Source organism: Prionailurus bengalensis, chromosome C2 (assembly GCF_016509475.1).
Source record: "Prionailurus bengalensis isolate Pbe53 chromosome C2, Fcat_Pben_1.1_paternal_pri, whole genome shotgun sequence".
Lineage (NCBI taxonomy): Eukaryota > Metazoa > Chordata > Mammalia > Carnivora > Felidae > Prionailurus > Prionailurus bengalensis.
Window position 1 is genome coordinate 34,996,426 of NC_057350.1, and position 19,915 is coordinate 35,016,340.

General features: G+C 38.3%; 1 protein-coding gene across 2 annotated transcripts in view; it reads right to left on the reverse strand.

Moving 5' to 3' along the window:
• The window catches only part of GBE1 (1,4-alpha-glucan branching enzyme 1), a 283,180-nt gene extending 268,208 nt beyond the window's left edge, over positions 1 to 14,972 (reverse strand). For both annotated transcript variants that reach the window (XM_043593882.1, XM_043593881.1), the window contains exon 1: positions 14,655 to 14,972. In XM_043593882.1, coding sequence (XP_043449817.1) covers positions 14,655 to 14,788 — 134 coding nt within the window. In that variant the 5' untranslated portion in view covers positions 14,789 to 14,972. The remainder of the gene's footprint in view (positions 1 to 14,654) is intronic.
• Positions 14,973 to 19,915: the final 4,943 nt, after the last annotated feature.

Genomic DNA, 19,915 nt, shown 5'->3' on the forward strand with positions numbered 1-19,915 from the left:
GCCACCTAATCTCACTTTATCAAGAAGGGCCAGATTTACTTTGGCTGTTTATTTTGTTTTGTTTGTTTTGCTTTATGGGATAGATGTACTTCATTCAGCAAATAAAAATTATATAAATAAGAATCACCTAAATGAAAAGGGCAATATGGACTAGCCATGTCAAATAACTTGTGGAAAACTTGACTACCTAGTAGATCCCAATTAATTAAGTACATGACATATCTCTATGTTTATATTTATGATATCATCCATTTATATTTCTGTTTAAGTATTAGTTATTTTAAAAGGTCACCAGTCAATAATTGCTGACTCTCAAGACACCTGGGTGGCTCAGTCGATTGAGTGTCTGACTTTAGTTCGGGTCATGATCTTTCAGTTTGTGAGTTCAAGTCCCACGTTAGTCTTTGTACTGACAGCTCAGAGCCTGGAGCCGACTTCAGATTCTGTGTCACTCTCTCTCTGCCCCTCCCCTGCTCGTGCTCTCGATCTCTCAAAAATAAATAAACATAAAAAATTTTAATAATTGCTGACTCTCTCTTAAGCAAAATCAGAATCACTATGGGAATACTTCCCTCTTTTATCAACAACACAGAGCTGACTGAACCTCTCTCTCTTCTTAATCTTTCCCTTCCATTATTTTTATCAGTCATACCAATTCTTTCCATAAAAACTCTTCTTCCAAATGTATAATCTAAACTTGCATTCTAATATGTTAGCCACTAGCCATACGTGGCTATGGAACACTTGAAAGCTGTGAGTGCAAAATATAATCAGATTCCAAAGACTTGGTATGAAAAGCACATGTAAAATATCTCATCAGTAATTTTTTTAATGTTTATTTATTTATTTTGAGAGAGCAAGTGGGGGAGGGGAAGAGAGAGAGGGAGAGAGAGAATCCCAAGCAGGTTCCGTGCTGTGAACCCATGCACAGAGCCCAATGTGGGGCTCAAACTCACAAACCATGAGATCACGACCTGAGCCGAAATCAAGAGTTGGACACTTAACCAACTGAGCAACTCACGTGCCCCTCTTATCACTAACTTTTAGACTATATGTGGAAACTATAATATTTTGAATACACTGGGTTAAAAATATATATTCCAAAAATTCATTTTTATCTGTTTCTATTTATCTTTTCCCATGTGGCCACTAGAAATGTTGAAATTACATATGTGGCTTATATTATATTTCTACAGAGTAGTGCTGATCTAGGTGAGACACTTAGGGTGTGATCAGGTGGAGAAACTCAGCATTCCTGTGCATTTCTGAGACCTTCCTGACTGGGTGACACTCATCAAAATGCTCCCCTGACTCATTCAGGAATGGATGCCCTTAGCTTACTTAAGAATTGCTTCATTGCCTCTAAAAATAGTCCACAATCCCTTCCAAAATGGGCTTATCTGTTAAAGAAACATGCTGATGTGTTATCAAATACGATTTATAAACCATTTAGAGGCTTCAGTTCTTACACAAGATGGCAACTCTTACACAAGCATATTTTGCAACTGAGCCATTTTTGCAAGTAAACTTTCACTTAAAAGCAATAAAAGCTGTGTAGCAGTCATATAACTTCATCATAGTTTTAATGTGGATTCATGTTTTAGCGACCACATTCTGTGACTCCTTCCAAAAATAGCTCAAACTTTGTCCACATTCATTAAGACTCAATCCTTCTTTTATAGAGGAATAATTTTAAGAATTTCAGGCAATTGAAATGAACCCCTTTGTGGTATATACTCCACTTCCTTAACAGAACAGGATATGCTTTCATCTGTCTTATACTGAATTTTATGCACAAGTATCTATTATAACTGCATTTATTTGTTCATGTCCCCAGTTAGAACTCCTGTCAGGTAGGAAGCCTACCTTACTCATAATAGTTCTACTATCACATAGAGAAATGCCTGGGACAATGAGGAGGTCAAAAATAGATTTGTTAAACAAATTAATGAAATAGCCTATGACTCAGATGCTTATGTATACCCTGGAACACTAGTGTGGCGAATAATTTTCTCTATGTAGTCCTCTTTTATATCTTATCCTGAAGACCTATATGCAGCATTGAAACTCACAATGCAAATATGAGAAAAAGTAACTTTGATAATGATAAAACTCCTTTTACCAACAGTAAATAGAAAAATCATTGTGACATTTAAAAATTAAATAATCTGGGGGCGCCTGGGTGGCTCAGTCGGTTGGGCAGCTGACTTCTGCTCAGGTCATGATCTCGCGGTCCGTGAATTCGAGCCCCGCGTCGGGCTCTGTGCTGACAGCTCAGAGCCTGGAGCCTGTTTCAGATTCTGTGTCTCCCTCTCTCTGACCCTCCCCTGTTCATGCTCTGTCTCTCTCTGTCTCAAAAATAAATAAACGTTAAAAAAAAAATTTTTAAAAAAATTAAATAATCTGGTTAACTATATTAGGGTATATGGATCACTTATTTTCAAATAATTAGAAAATATAACTTAAATATTTATAGAATAAAATTTGGCCCATTACTAACACAGTTTTAAATTGAGTTGGGGTCATGTTGTGCCTTGCTAATCAAAATATCCGTGAAACAGCAGCATCAGCACCTCCTGGGAGCTTCTTAGAAATACAGATCTCAGACTCAATACACATAAAATTATGTATACATAAATTGTAATAATTATTATTGTGATGATGATAATTTATTATCAGTAGAGCTGGCAGAAGTCTCTTTTAGATGTTCAGTGCCTCATATTCATCATAGTGAGTAATCAGTGTAGAATGAACAAATCCTCAAAAGTTCCACTTTACTTTTCTGTTTAAAGATGGGTAAATTTTTAGCTATCTTACTCAAATTTCACAAATTTTGCCAAATAAACGTACTAATAACTTTCATCTCTCAACATCTAAGCAATTTCTGTCTCGAAATTGACATGCTCTGATTTCTATTATACTAATAGCACAATGAATCTGACAAACATCAAAGTAAATATTAAGATTGAAATAAACCAAAGGGTAATTTCAGTTAGATAAAAAGTCACTAATCTTAGGAAATATTAACATTACCTTACTTAAGATTTAACATATTCATTCCTAGAAGTAAGAGCATAACAAACTGGTTTTGAAGATTTGCTTATTTAAGTCAAGAAAATAAAATGAATGAAACTTATTTTTAAAAGCAATATTTTTTATAATATTGAACTGAACAATATGTGGTACTGACAAGCAAGTGTGTTCTAAGTGTAAGACATGAAATAAGAACCTTAAAAAGTCAAATTAAAATTACAAATTCAGTCTTATATGTTTAAGACATAAATTAAGAAATGTTATGGCATAAGAGAAAAAATACGAAAATTAAATATTGAAAAAACTGCAACACAAGAATGACAAGTGTCATCATTCATATATTTCAGTGAGACCTAACTAAAACACCAATTTATTTTGCTCAGGTGGCTCTTCAATACAAGTCTGTCAGTTCATGATCTTAAAAAAGAACCAAATATCCATAGGCAATAAAATATACATTTCTGGTTGAAATCCAAAATGGCAAAGATACCATGGAGAATAGTTTGGCAAGTTCTTAGAAAAATACGCATACACGTGCCATATGACCCAGCATTCACGCTCATAGGCATTTCTCTCAGAAAAGTAAAATCCACATGTAAATATTAATACCTTAACTTCATGAAAGTATTTTTAATAGCCAAAACTATTGGAAATAATCCATATGTTCTTCAACAGGTGTACACACTATGGAACATACATACCATACTACAACATACATACAGTGGAATACCATTCAGTGACAAAAAGAAACTATGGATCTGTGCAACTTGGGACAGATCTTAAGGGCATTATGCTGAGTGGAGAAAAAAAAAAAAAAGCCAATCTCCAAAGATTACAAAGTGTATGGTTTAAGTTTCAAATCATTCTACAAATGAAAAAGTAAATGTTATAGAGATGGAAAACAAACCACTGGTTACCAAAGGTTAGGGATGAGCAGGAAGACAGACAGCGGGAGTATAAAAGAACAGGGAGTTCCATTTTGTCCATGGATGGACTAGATCCATATCTTCATAATGAAAGTGGTTACATTAACGTGTACTAGTGATAAAATTGCAAAGAAGTGGATACACACAAATAAGCACATGTAACAAAAAACTCATGAAATCTGAATGAGGTCTGTAGATTGTATCAATGTTCACTTCCTGGTTTTGTTTGTTTTTAATTTTTATGTTTTATATATTTTTTGAGAACAAGAGAGGCACAGCACTAACGGGTGAGGGGCAGAGAGAGAGGGAGACACAGAATCCAAAACAGGCTCCAGGCTCTGAGCCATCAGTACAAAGCCCAGCACAGGGCTCGAATTCACAGACTGTGAGATCAGGACCTGAGCCGAAGTTGGACGCTTAACCGACTGAGCCACCCAGGTGCCCCAACTTCCTGGTTTTGATACTGTAATATAGTTATGCAAGAATACTAACACAGGGGCAAGCTTGAGAAAGGAGCCTTCTTTGAACTACTTTGCAACTTCCTATGAGTCTATAATTATTTTAAAATATTTCTTTTTTAAATTCAGTCTAGTACAATTTGCAGTTACCTAAATTCACTCAATTTTTAAATATCCTCTAACCTTTCTTTCCCTTTTTTTTTTTTAGGATCATTGTTTTTTGTTTGTTTTTCATGTCTTCTAACTTCAAAGGTACTTTGGACCTGCCACAACAAAACTTATTTTAACACCCTTGTTTCTATGTATTTCCTGCTTATGTGTTATACTTGTGAGTAGAAATTTGCCTAATACCACATGGATAGCATATAGTTTTCAATTACGGGCAACTTAGGGAAGTGAAGCAAAAAGAGTTAGTTTCATTACATTCATATCTCTAGCAAGCACAATTTTAAAGAACAACCATAATATTGCCAACTGAAATGGTCAGGAAAATGAAAGACTCCATGTGTAAACAACAACAGCGTACAAATAACAAAAGTATCAGGGATTTTTAATGCAGAAATATAAGAGCTGGAAAAAAACATGGAAATGACAAATGAACTCATTTGTGAACTTCCAGAATTCTGAGATAATAACCAGTCCTCTTGAGAGAACACTGTAAAACAATTAAAAAACAATAGTAATTCAGACATTAGTTACTCATGATCTACAAATAATAGTACAGAAAAAGCATAGATACTAGGCCTATAACCTCTTAGGAGAGAAAGTTAATATGACTCTATTCTTCTATTCTGACAACAAAGAGCAATCACACTATTCCACAAATCGCTCTTTAGTCCTATTACCAAAGACAAAACCCTAACCTTGCCTATGATGATAAAATCCTATATTTATATGAAAAGTCCATGCTAGGTATGTTGTGAAGAACAACAGTAACAAGCTTTCAAAAGAAAAGCATAGGAAGGTATAAGATTAAAGCCCCATAAACATGCAAGCCGTTAGATAATAAAAGACAATTCATGTTTTAAAGATTGAGCATAAATTGACATCTTTAACTTTCTTTCTAACCTCACAAATACTATATTCTCCAAAAGACTTGAAGATATATCAGATCATTTTGTTTGCCATGTTTTAATGTTTATTTATTTAATTTTGAGAGCAAGAGAGTGTGCATGCATGTGCATGAATGGGAGAGGGGCAAAGAGAGAGGGAAAGGGAAAATCCAAAGCAGTCTCCATGCTGTCAGCACAGAGACCCACACAGGACTCGATCTCATGATTCATGAGATCATGACCTGAGCCATATCAAGAGTCAGACACTTAACTGACTGAGACACCCAGGCACTCCAGTCAGATCATTTTTTCATGAGCCCAAGAATATATATATATTATTAGTAATTGATAAACTCATTTCCTTTCAAAATACTCATACTTTTTAAGAGTAAAATATCTGTGAAATTAAAAGGAAAAGATGGTGGTGTTCCCAAGTCTTGAGGCCAGCTGAGGGCACCTAATCAGCTCATCTGGGGCCAGAGCAGTCAAAAGTCTCTACATTCCCCTAAGAAAATAATCCAGAAAAATACAGATCAGGTTTAGAAAAGTGAAAGCCATGACTCAGGGGTTGGTGATATTGAGGATAGCTGTAGACTTTTCTTGGGAGAAATGAAAACACCCGGGTTCTCTTCAGAGGGTTTTATACACAGATGTGATATTAGGGAACTACAACACAGTCTCATTGGGTCTTTTCATCTTTAGGCAGAAATAGTGTCCTTTTTGGAGCAAAGGACAGAGCTCTGGGATGTTCTGATAGGTGAGGCCAAAGGACTTTTCTCAGGAAGGTGTATAACTAAAAGCCTTGAGTATCTAGGCTCACTTTCAGTCAAGCAAGATCATGGAACAGTTCTGATCAATAATTTGTAAACTGAAAGATGTAGATAAAGTTTATAGGAAAATTAACGTATGCTTGGTTAAAATGGACAGAGTGAGCGGGCATGAACGTGTGGGCCTAGATGCACCCAGCCATCTTCTAAGCATAAGAATATAAAGACTATGTGCTAAAGATAATAGAGCAGAAAGATAAAGGATGGGTCAATGCTAAGGCCCAAACCATTCATCTTCACTTTCTTTGTGAGAAATACAAATTTCTATTTTAATTATGCAATCTGTGGGATTTTCTGTTAATTGAAAGTATGCTGAGTTTTCTGTTACATAGACCTAAATGCATAACTGGTTTTATTATGTTTCTGTAACAAAGCATGTACCTGTATCATGCAGTTATTCATAATTAAATATAACCTGTGGCTAGTTGTTTATAATTTATGAAAATGAAAATAAATTAGATTGAGGATATTGAGTAACACATGATTTCACTGGTAAAAGAAATATTTAATTCTCACTTGATAAATATTTGGAAAACTTCAAGGTTACCTATATAAGAAGTGTATCTGTTACCTATACCAAGAAGTGTATACTTTGTTTCTGATTATTATATTTTAGATTTCAGACCTATAGCACATACCCAGAGACTGTGACTCATTGTAATTTCTGTTCCATGGATCTACCAAGACACCCATGAATATTCCATTTCTCTGTTTTACATATCTCATTGTAAAATCAAACATATTGAAAATAACTGAAATCATCAAATAAAGAGAAAGCACAAGGAAAGATACTGAATTTAAATTTTATTCTTATTAATAGATTATGTTAAGGTTCTACTGAAAAATTCTTTCATTTTCAAGCTTTTAAGCTGCTATTATATATATTTTTTTCTCATTTTCAAAGTTATTCCTGCGTATCGGTAAACTTGATATGACCATTCTTCCAGCCATCCAGAGTTCAAGAGGAAGAAAATTCCTACAGTTGTTTGATGCCCAAGAATATGAACAGTTAGCAGTCAGATGAAAGAAGAGAAAAGATGGGAAAGGAAGATCAAAAGAAGGGTGATTCTGAGCCTCTGTAGGCTAGCATTTACCTCTCTCTCTAAAGAAAGCTTTATGCTCATTATATCCTGGAATTATCTTGCCTTCAGCTTAAACAGGCAATTGCATTATTTCCTCTCCAAATGAAGGATCAAAGTTTAAACATATTCCTTTCCTTGTATACTAGATTATGATTAAAATTACCACCTCTTCACCTCATTCACATAATGGCTCTACTGGGAAAAAGAAGGAAGTCCCTAATGTAAAGATGCCATCCACCAAAATGAAGAGTTGGGGAGAATTTCTGGTCGTATTATTTACCTGATAGTTGATTTCAGGATACAGCATTAAAAAAGCTAGCAATAAGATCTTTTGAAAATAATATCCTAGTGAATATTTAAGATGGAAGGCTATTTTGCTTACAATATTATCATCATCAAATAGCTATCATTTATTTACAGAGGATCTTTAATATACTTCTAATCCTCAAGACACTCCTAGAAGGTAGGTCCCGTCCATATTTTACAGAAAACGAAATTGAGGTTCACAGAGGTTGATTAATTTGCCCTCAGATTCAAAGCTCTTAGGACACATGAGAGTTCAAGTTCAAGCTTCATCTTGCTCTTATACTTTGCAACACATACACAGCAATATTTTTATATACTTTCCCCTTTTACATATTAGGAAACTAAATTTAGAATCTAACTTATTCTAATCATTTAAACATCAGAAAACAATCAGGTTTTACAAGTTAGTCACTATAACTTAAACAGTATCAAATAAGATGAAACATAATTCCATAATAAATTAAGGAATGTAGATTGTATAATAATGTATGCTTACTGTGGAGTTTTACCTTTTATTCATGTATTTAGTTCCTGTTACTCTAAACACAAAACAGAAATATGCTGCTTTTGGTTGTTAAACACAAAAGAACCCTGGATTCAAAACAGTGGTAAGCATCTACTGATGGGTAGACATCACAAGAAGAGAATGTACTCGTTAGTAAAAAATAAACTTACTTTAGAAGGAACTGGTAGCAGCAATTCTCTCGAATGAAAACACTTTCATGTTTTCTTTTAATATCTATAAATGTATAATTGAAGTTTAATACATGCTTTCAAATAACAGCAGTATGGTATTCTTATCAGTCTAAAACTATAGCACATTTCACTGGGACTATATTAAAATCTCGCTGACTAACTAGGGCCAGCTTGGTAGGAGCTGAACGGAATCCTCTAAGAAGTTATCACATCAAGAGTCATTTCCCAGGAGGTGTTACAGCAGGCACCAGAGTCTACCCAAATGCTCCACCAAGTCATTTTAAGGCACTTTGAAAATGAAAAGAGGTCAAAGCCTCTTGCCCATCGCTATAGAAAATTCAGGAGTAACTCTGGAGTTAGTATAGATCTCAGCTGCAAAGGGCAAATAAATCTACTAGTACAGAAGAGTGAGCCAGATACATCTTGTAATCTTCAGATTTATCCCTGCCTTCTAGAATCACTGACATTTGACTTTCTTCAGAGCCAATAACTTGGCCAGGCACTGAGAAAAAAGTGCACCATGCAGCTATGATATAAAACTTCTATGCTGTGAGAATCAATTTGGTGTGGCTGCTGATACACAAATCCAAAGCACTTTCCAACTCTGATTAGCTACCAGTGTAAAACCTAACTTCATTTCTAACAAAATAGAGATGTTCACTGTGATTGTAATGCTTAGTATACTTGGGGTCACAAAAACCTCTCCTCCCATTCTTAGGCACACAATTTCACATCAGGCTTTCTCAAACTGAATATCCCTTCAGTGATTAAACCTTTAGTCTCTGTGTTGGGGCACCTGGGTGGGTGATTCAGTCGGTTAAGCATCTGAGTCTTGATTTTGGCTCAGGTCATGATCTCACAGTTCATGGGATGGAGCCCCAAGATGACAGCGCAGAGCCTGCTTAGGATTCTCTCTCCCTCTCTTTCTGCCCGCCCCCCCCCCCACCATCACACGAGCACATGCTCTCTCCAAATAAATAAATTGAAAAAAACAAAAACAAACAAAAAAAAAACTTTAGTCTTTGTGGAAGTATCTAATTCATAATGATTTTCTTCATTTTCCCCAGTTACCTTTAGCTCTTTACTTGAACATGTATTTCCCCTTTCCCCCAGATTGTCATACATAATCCCCTGGTAACTGCTGCTGCTTCTCTCTTTATCCTAGCATTCCCAACAAATTGTAGCTTAAGGTAAGTTGACTGAGACTCATTGGTATAAAAAAGGGAAAAATATGGGGTGCCTGGGTGGCTCAGTTGGTTAAGCATCCAACTTTGGCTCACAGTTTGTGAGTTCAAGCCCTGCATCGGGCTCTGGGCTGACAGCTCGGAGCCTAGAGCCTTCTTCAGATTCTGTGTCTCCTCTCTCTGCCCCTCCCCTGCTTGCACTCCATCTCTCTCTCTCTCACTTTTTCAAAAATAAACATTAAGAATAAAAAAAAAAAAAAAAAAAAACGAGAAAAATAGACGCAGAACACATTCATTTAAATTCTATACTGTTTCCTGTAAGTCAAGTATGTTTCTACAGATTGAGAATAGTAAACAAACAAACAAAAAACAATACAGGAAAAGTGCCTACCCAAGGGAGTCAACAATCTAGTGGGGGTACAAAAGAGCAGAAAGACAACTATATTACAGTGGATGAGCATCTTTAAGATGAGGGTGTTCAAGATGGTAGACAACAAATGAAGCTCCTCACCTAGCCTGGAAAAAGGTGTAAGGATAGGGTGAAGTCAGGGAAGGTATACCTCTAAGCTGTTTCCAGAGGCACATATAGGAGGATATAAGGCAGAAGCAAAGTATGCATAAAACAGAACAAACAGCATGTACAGCTGGAATCATGTCTAGACCAAAACATTTGGCTTCCAACACAGACGATTCTGGACTACCTCAAACTGATATCCTTTATAAACATGTGTTAAAAGATCTATTTAATGGAATAGAGGGTTATATTAATAAAGAATGTATAAAAGGGTTCACTTATTAATTCATTTCCACTAAACTAGTCATTTCTGATAAAGATCAAAAATGTTTCCAGTTCTTAATCTCCTTTGCCAATTATTCAGTGATTTTCCTAGACCCCTAACTTCTTGTGAACACACACAAATGAAAATCTTCAACATTAAAAAGGAGTACATGTGTGAAAAAGCATGTTTTCAATTGATTCTAGTGATATTTTAGTACCCCTTGTGGAATGGCCATCAGACATCTCAGCTGCCTCTCTATCCCTAGGCTCCCTCTGGTAACACAGAACAGAATAAGAAGGAAGGTCCAAAGATGCGGCTCAAAAGGTAGACAGAGACCATATGATATAGAATCTTGCACATCATGAGAAGTCTGTGTTATACCTTAAAAGCTATGGGGAATTGAAAAAAAAATTGAAAAAAGGCAAGAACTATAAGGCTATTTTTGTAAACCAGGCTAGAGAGGCTACTACCACCTTGAGTAGGATGATGGCAGTAGGACTGTAGAGTTGGCATATAGTTGAAAAACAGGAGCCATCATTGATTAGACTTGGAAATAAGAAGAAAGAGAAGGTGAGAATTAAGGTTAAGTTTTAAGTCATAGGCTTGAGCAGTTAGTAGATAAGGATACCACACACAGAGACAGGGTATAAGGGACAAACGTTTGGATTGAAAAACCCTAAGTTTGGCTTTACGCATGTTGAGTTTTACTTCTAGGACATCAAAATGTAGGTATTTATAAATACGACCAAACACTCATATGAGGACTTTAAGACACAGAACAGATGAACTCAAGGGAAGGGAAGCAAAAATAATATAAAAACAGGGAGGGAGACAAAACACGAAAGACTCAATATAGAGAACAAACAGAGGGCTACTGGAGGGGTTGTGGGAGGGGGGATGAGCTAACTGGGTAAGAGGCATTAAGGAATCTACTCCTGAAATCATTGTTGCACTATATGCTAACTAATTTCGGTGTAAATTAAAAAAATAATAAAATTAAAAATAAATAAATAAATAAATAAATAAATAAATAAATAATGACCGAGACCAGGAGAGAGACTGGGGGCTAAAGATAGATGTGGGCAGTGTCAGTACATAGATGGAATACATGGATGGAGGAGAATGTTTAAGGAAAGTATATAAAGTAGAAACACATAAAAGGACCTAGGGAAGAGTCCTGAGAATCTCTTGTGTTAAATAATCAGAAAGAGATAGAGGAAAAACCATCAGATGTAATAGAGGAAAAGCAAAAGATTTTCATGTCTTCAAGAAGTGGCCCAAAATGTCCAATGCTAGAGATAGAGGAAAGACGTATCTGCTAAATTAGCAAAAAGTCATTGTTCATGAACTTGTTGTAAAAGGTTCTAGAAAGAAAGATTAATCCCACCTGCAGTACTACTAACCCATGTAAACTTAAGCCAAGCATTTGACCAAATCTTGGGTTCTTCATCTGTAAGACAGGAAAAACAAAATTCTTCCTGCCTCATGGTTTTGTTATCAGGATTAAATTAAAATCTGAAAATACTCTATAAACTTTAAACAGAGGGTATAGATAAGTGTTACTGCAATTGTGTTGATCTTCAAGCTGTTCACAAATGTCACTTTTATGTTTCACACACAAGGCTCAAAAGTCACATTTGACTTACACTGGCCGATCTAATGTATCAGCAGAAGTGACCCACTCATAGACAAAAGCTGTAAGAAAAGGTACATAGTTCAACATGTCCCCTACAGCAAACATTATAGAAGCATGTTTCAAAATGAAGACTTCATCATCCTAAATTCTTGAGTGATTGCCACAAGGAGAGCCTGACTCATGTTAGCATGTAATATTGGCACAATTAAGTGCTGTTCTTTAAAACACTAAGATTTTGCAATTACACCACTGCAACTAATTGCAGTATAAATGACAGGTGAAAAAAGCAGGAAAGCCAAGAGGAAAATCCCATCTTAGGAGGTAATCAATGAGACATTATAGGGGCTATCACACACACTAATGAACTAATTTTTATTTCATGTAACAGAGTAATTCACTAATCCTCACACTGGATCCAACATTCTTACAGTTACAGAAAAGGTAAACAAGAACAACAAATGTACATAACAGAATTTCTGATGAAGATACTTTGGTTGAGAAAAGATGAGACAGCCCATTAATGAAAAGAAACTGACTCCCCATCACCATTCCTAAACACTGTTGTTTGTACCCTAAATTTTCTGCACTCCTCAGTAAGTTCTACTTTGCACTTGAATGTTTGACTGGTTGTATATTTGTGTTAGGCCAAAGACAAAATGCGCCAGTGGGTTATTAGAAATAAACAGAGAATAGATAAAGTAACCAGAAGCAAACTTCATGAGGGAAGGATGTTTTATTCTTCAAATGTTAGCAGTAAAAGTTACTACTGCCAAATGCCAAGTGACTATTTGATATGCCTAAATGGAACATGTGTGCTGGAAAATGGCAATTACTCCAAACCAAGACCAGAAGTAGAATCCAGGTCAGAGTGAGGCACAAGGGCCCAGTGGACCAGCCTTTTCACCAAGAATAGTGGTTTGCCCCCACGTTTCTTTATTGTGGCCTTTGTCTCTCTCATTAGTTTTGACAAACCATGAAAGAGCATCATAACTGCTTCAGTCCCAACGGAGTTGAAGTCAATTACATGACAAGGGATGTTTGTCTGCTGTGATCATTTTTTTTTTTAAAGGAGGTGGGGGAACAAAAACAAAACATTCCCACAACTCTCTCCTAGAAAGGTCTTAAGTGCCATTTACAAAGCATACAAATAAATTATCATCATCAATAAACACATCAAAAAAGTCTGACCACCGTCTCTTTGCTCTAAAATTTTTTGACTATTTCTAAATCAAATTCAAGTTTGAACTATGAAGATGATGCATTCAGTGACTTTAAGATGATGCACTCAGTGACTTTGAAAGTATAAACTGTAAATACTGAAAGCAATTTCACAAGGCTGCATAAGGTTCCAATCATCTGATCAACTGAGCAACAACAGCTCAAGGTGACTACTTTGAGGAGGGCTCATTCTTTAGGGTATACAAGCTCTGGAATGAGATGTTGTATTGAACTTGGTATCTCTTATTTTTTGCTCATAGGGACTCCTTAAGAAACAGTTACTGGATTGAATGCAGGTAGTAGGTGACAATGCCAAGTCATGAACCTAAGTGGGTTTGTTTTTTGTTTTTTGTTTTTTTTTCCAAATTCCAAATCAAACCTGTTTCATTACCCCCAACACTGCTTCTTGGCCATAACTAAATGGCTGTTTTCTATTACTTGAAAATTTGACCATGCGCATTCTGTTGCCATGGTAGTTTTTGCCCTGGAGTCTCTCGGCTAAAAGGGCTGAAACCATAAATCACAATGTGCTTATCTCACAAATGAAACTACTATAACTAGTATGACAACTATTTCAATCTTACAAACTATACCTTCGAAGTTGAGCTGCCTACTAGAATTATTATCCCGGCAACTCAATTGTGGCTAAACCAATGTACTGTAGGATGTTAGGAGACAAACTGAAGCTAAAGCCCCTAAACGGGCCTCCAGAAGTTTGGCTCTCCTGGCCTTTGTCCCTCTTCGGGGTGGCAATGCCAAACACGGGCAAACTTTGCTGACAAATGTCGCTGTAAGTTTCCTCTTCAATGTGGGCCCACGGAGGATAAATAAAGTGGCCAAGGTAACGTTTCATCTCCTCTGAAAGGAAATATTAACAAGGAGCAAGAGCTGCCTGAGAGAATCGTGGATATAAAATCACAATATTTGCAATGAAATAAACGAAATTGTAAACGCACGATTACACACGCCGAGTGTTACGCACACGCTAATTCACAGTACAACTCTGTTGAATGGAAAGGTCACAAAACCTGCAGTGGCTTTGCCTCCCTCAGTATCCGCACCTGAGGAAATCACTGCTGGGAGCCAAAGCACGTACTCAATGGCGCACACCCGCTGGTTCGAAAGGAAAGGAGAGGGGATGAGGCAAGTTTATTCCGCGCTTCTAAGTCTAGTCCGGGGACCAGAGTTGTCATCAACCCACCACTCCGCAAGACACAGGACCCAGCGAAGTCACCGCGACGCCCACCATACAAAGTGGCTACCCTCCAAGGCCGGGGGCGGGCCAGCGCAGGGCGGGGCGGGGCTGAGAGGCGGGCCCGGAAGGGGGCGGGACCTGCACGCACCCAGCCGAGGGGCGGTTCGACCCCGGAGCCCGCGCTGGGAAGGCAGCCAGTCCCACTCTGAGGAGAGAGGGGGGGATGGGGAGGGGGAGAGCCCTGAGCCGTATCAGGCGGTACCTGCGCTGGAAGTCCAGGGCGAAGGGCTTCAGGTACGGGTCGAGCTCCAGAAGTCGGGCTAGTTCCGGCACATCCGCCAGGGCTGCAGCCAGCGCCGCCTCGGAGCACTCGCCCCGAGCCACCGGAGCCGCCATCTTCTGCTGCAGCCCGAGTAGCCGAGCCCGAGTGGGTCGATTGGAACCTGAACGGGAACTGGAGCTCTAGTTGGGAGGAAGGCGGCGAAGGCGGAGTCGGAGGAAGCTGAGGCGAGCTTCGGAGTCCCGGGGCCCTTTATAGCCGGAGAGAACGGCCGCCTGCCTCCCCTCCCTCCCCCCCCCCCCCCCCGCCCGGCGGGGCGGAGCGGGACCCGTGGTGATTCCCGGACTCTCGTCCGGAGCCGGGGGCGGAGGGGGGGCGGCGGCGAGGTGCTGAGGGACCACCGCCCGCTCCCGCGGCTAGCACCTGAAGGTCGCAGAGACCTGCCCTTGCCTCCCCAGCCTTTTTTCCCCCCCGCGGGACTGAGGCCATCCTGGCAGGCGGGTCCCGAGCCGAGGTAGCTCTGCCTTGCCCTCCCTAACCTCACCCGTATTTGGCTCCAGAGTTAGCCCTCAGGTTTTCTTCCTTTAAGCAACTCCCACTGGCGGCATCCTTTTCAAATATGATGCGTGCTTTTCTTGAAGGCGACCTTCTCAAAGTTCTGAGAATTTCTTGTTAGGGCGGTATTGCAGACAGATTAAAAAAAAAAAAAAATCACAGTAAGGAAAGGGAACAGTCAGTATGGACATAGTAATACCTGGGAGGATGTTCACACCACTGCCTAACCAGAACGCCTGTAGATTTTTCCAGTCTCATGAATTAACCAAAAAAGTCCCGATCCTGGAATCATCCCACGAATACTGTGATGTGCTGGGACTATTCTCTGGGTTGCCAATGGCTGAGAATTGAAACCATGTCAAGAACTTTGCCCATTTCCCATACCTCAAAAACAAACAGAAAAGAAAGGAGAAAGAAAGAAAAAAAAAAAAAAAAGACCTTTTTGTCTGTGTTCATAATTGCAACAAACGTTTCTCAACGATTGAACTATCCTTGATGAGACAAATAGTATTATAGAGAAAAACGTTAAATTGGACTTCAGCTGTACCCCTTATTAGTGAAGTGCTTGTGCAAGAAATCTCTTTTCCTCTTGGCTTAAGAATGGGGGACCCTACGTAAACTTCCCCAGTGGGAACTTCTGTTTCTCCATACCCGTTAACTGGCTTGTCAACAATTCTGTTTTGAGAACACAATTTTATGTACATCCAGAGAATTGGACCCACCAACCCAGGAGTTTTCAAACTGCTTTGAACCTAGGAACTGAAGAGACTGGAGGATCTCTTTCCCAGTTAAGATTTGGGTGTGGAGAATCCTAGGGACTATGGAGAAGGAAGAGTGTGGATCATCACTGGCCTTGAATTTTAAAACATTCAAAACATTTTTTGTGCAGGCATTAATAACAGACTTGGTGAGAGATATCTAGCAACCGAGGACCTCAGAGTGAAAGAGTGAGGAATCTGACAACCTTCAGAAAGGCATGTCTTAATTTTCCATGAAGATGGCAACATGCAAATGTTAGTAAAATAGAAAACGCTGTAAAACGACACTATAAACTCAGAAGCAGGACACCCAATAGATGCACAAATCTGTATCTCCAATCCTAACCTTTTCTCAGAAATCCAGGTTCATATCACTATCTGCCTACTGAAATTTCCATTTAGCTGGCCAGAAGACCTAAGCCAACTATCTCCAAAATATACCCTAACGCAGTTTTCTCATCCTTTGTTCGGTCACTCTTAACAGGAGCAGCCTCTCCTTTGGACTAACACATCTAGCCCATTTCTTCCATCTAACCCACATCTCTTCCATTTTTTGTCCCTTCTAATCCATTCACTAGTGTTTGTCAAGCTTTAAATGTGCATATGAATCGCCTGGGGATGTTGTTAACAGCACTTAGTCTCATTCAGTTCTGGGTGGTGCCTCAGATTCTGCAATTGTTTCAAGCTCAGAGGTGATGCTGCTGTTCCCGACTGGGGGTGAGGTTTGAGTTGTAAGGCTCTACACAAGAATAAATCAAACAACTTAAATGACATGCTGATTCACTCCGAGTTAAACATAAACTTCTTACCATTCCCTAACTAGGCTTCTTAATCTGGTCCCTATCTTTCCACCACTTTTCTCATCACCTTTTCTCATCTTTTCTGGCTTTACTATTCTGTAGAAATAGACTTTCCTGGGACTCACTCAGCACTTTGTAGCCTCTGAGACTTTTTATTTGTCCTTCTCTCTGTTGGGAATTCTCTTCATGACTCAGCCAAACATAACTGATTTCTTCCCAGCATTCCTTGAGATCTCAGCATGAATGTCCACTCATCTTAAGCCTCTGCTTCCACTAAAACTTCAGTGTCTGTTAGAGCATATTCTTTCCTACACAACAATTAAGAAAACTTAGGTGTTTCTTTTTCTCTTTTATGTATTGGTCTCCCCCTTTAGAATATAAACTCCAAGAGAGCAGATACCTATTCTCTCTTACTCACTATTGAACAAGTATTTAATGAAGTCCCATGTGTCAACCCGTTCAGTTTCCTGGGTGCTGGGATTAAATTGTAAACAAGACGAGTTCCAGTTGTCATAAAGCTCACTCGAGGTGGAGTGTTGTGTGCTTGTCAATTAACATATAAGAAATACTTCTCAAAGCACAAAATGCCCAATAATAAATGCACTGTAGAGAATTAAAGTTAAGCAATAATGTCTGCTTTAGTTCTCGTGGTTAAGGAGGACCATTCAGAACTGACATTGAAGCTGAAGTGTGTAATGACGGGGAGGGAAGAAGCCATGAGACAAAGAACATTGCCAGTAAAGAGTTTGTGCAATGGGGAATGACTTTAGTCACAGAAAGAGACAATTCTAGTGTACCTGTTACATAGTGAGAAGAATACCAAGAAGTAAGGTGTGAGAGCTAGACAGCTGTTTGATCATATAGGGCCTCTAATTTAAGTATGATAGGATGCTGTTGAAGGGTTTTGAGCAGAAAACTGATTTAATTTGATTTACGTTAAAAAAAATATTTTCTCTATGGAAAATGGATTACAGGGATAACAAGAATGGAAGCAGAGAGACTATTAGGATGCCACTGCAGTGCCTAATTAGATATATATTCCTGGGCGCCTGGGTGGCGCAGTCGGTTAAGCGTCCGACTTCAGCCAGGTCACGATCTCGCAGTCCGTGAGTTCGAGCCCCGCGTCAGGCTCTGGGCTGATGGCTCAGAGCCTGGAGCTTGTTTCCGATTCTGTGTCTCCCTCTCTCTCTGCCCCTCCCCTGTTCATGCTCTGACTCTCTCTGTCCCAAAAATAAATAAACGTTGAAAAAAAAATTAAAAAAAAAAAAATAGATATATATTCCTTTAAATTTATCCATTAAAATGTTCTAAAACTGGATGAGGCAAAGGTTACATAATTCTATAAGTTTACCCAAAAATCATTAAAGTATACACTTAAAACAGGTGAATTTTATGGTGTAAACTGCACTCCATAAAGCTAGTTTAAAACTTTCTTTTACATAAGACTGTAAGAATCTCCTTACAGTGTATATAATAGCTAGCAAGTTTTGGTATCCCAGTCTCCAAACTAATATGCACTTATTTCTGGATTAAATTCTGCAGAGGCAGTAGCCAACTAAACTGCCCCTCTCCCACCTTGTGAAGCCTTTCAGAGGACCCTGGAGGAACAGATTGTCATTTTGTCTTCAGCCTCGTTCACCATCTAACCTCTCTATTTAGACTGCCAAATGGTGAGTGTTCAATGTGATGCTGGTTGTCACTGCCTGAAAATCAGAGTTAAGCAAACAACTTTTTTTCAAGGGCAGTACGTAATAGTTTTTAGATGATAATGATTTTCAATTACTTTTGTGGTTTTGTCCTTATAAGTTGGGTGAGAATCAGTGACCTAAAAGTGAAAGGCTCTAACTTTTGTGACACATCCCCTAAATATCTGGTCCCCTCCATTAGAACTTAAACAGGGGCACCTGGGTGCCTCAATCAGTTGAATGTCTGACTTTCAGCTCAGGTCATGATCCCATGCTTCATGAGTTTGAACCCTGGGTCAAAGCCCTGGGTTGGGCTCTATGCTGTCATCACTGAGCCTGGAGCCTGCTTCAGGTTCTATGTCTCCCTCTCTCTCTCTACCCCTTGCCTGCCCATGCTCTGTCTCTCTGTCTCTTAAAAGTAATGTATACATAGATATATACATATATACATACATAATATATATGTATATATTATAAAAAAAGAACCTAAACAATTTTCCTTGGTCTCAGACTTACCCAAGCAAAATGGCAGTTTTTATTTCACTCAAGTTACAGGCTTCCTTTAGGCCTTTATATTATATCTCTAGTGATTATTTTGTATATTTGGAATTTTCAGTACTTCTCAATTGTTCCTTATTTGAAAATTTTGCAAACTTTTTAGGCATAAAATCTTGTAAGAAAGGATCAGATACCTGAGTTCATCATACTGGACTTATTCTGAAAGAAGACTATAGTGGTTCTTTACAATAATAGCTAATAATAATAACACACTGCTTTCCACAGTCTAGACACTTTTAACCATTATATGGTGGTGGTGGTGGTGTGTGTAAAACCCTTAGTTAACCCTATGATGAAGGTACTTAAAGATGAAGAAAATTGTTTAAGGTAATGCAGCTAGTAAGACTCAGGATTTGAATCCAAATACAGCTTTTACAGTCTGTAGTCAAACAGGATCTGAATCCAGATATACCTTTTGCAGTCTATAATTTTAAGAATTATTTTATCCTGCCTCTCAGAAAGATGAATATGAAGACAAATATGTAGAAGATTTTTTTTTAAAGACTTTAAGACCAAAATTAGACAAAATTTAAAACACTGTGCATCTTGCCACTTTACCTGAATGAAACCCAGGTCCCTGGAAAACCTAACTAGTCCACAATAAAACAAAGAGCTAGGAAACGGGCAAAAAATAAAAAGTCTTTTTACATATAAAATTTAAATCTCAAAAGCCCATGGATTACACCCTCATGCAGCTATCATTACTTATTATGGTGCCTTGAATCGTGGCTCCCCAAAATACACGTCCAGGTCCTAATCCCCAGAACCTGTGAAAGTTAACTTATTTGGGAAAAGGGTCTATGCAGACATAATTAAGCTAAGGATCTTGAGATGAGGAGATCATCCTGGATTATCTACATTATCTGGTTCTTAAATCCAATGACAGT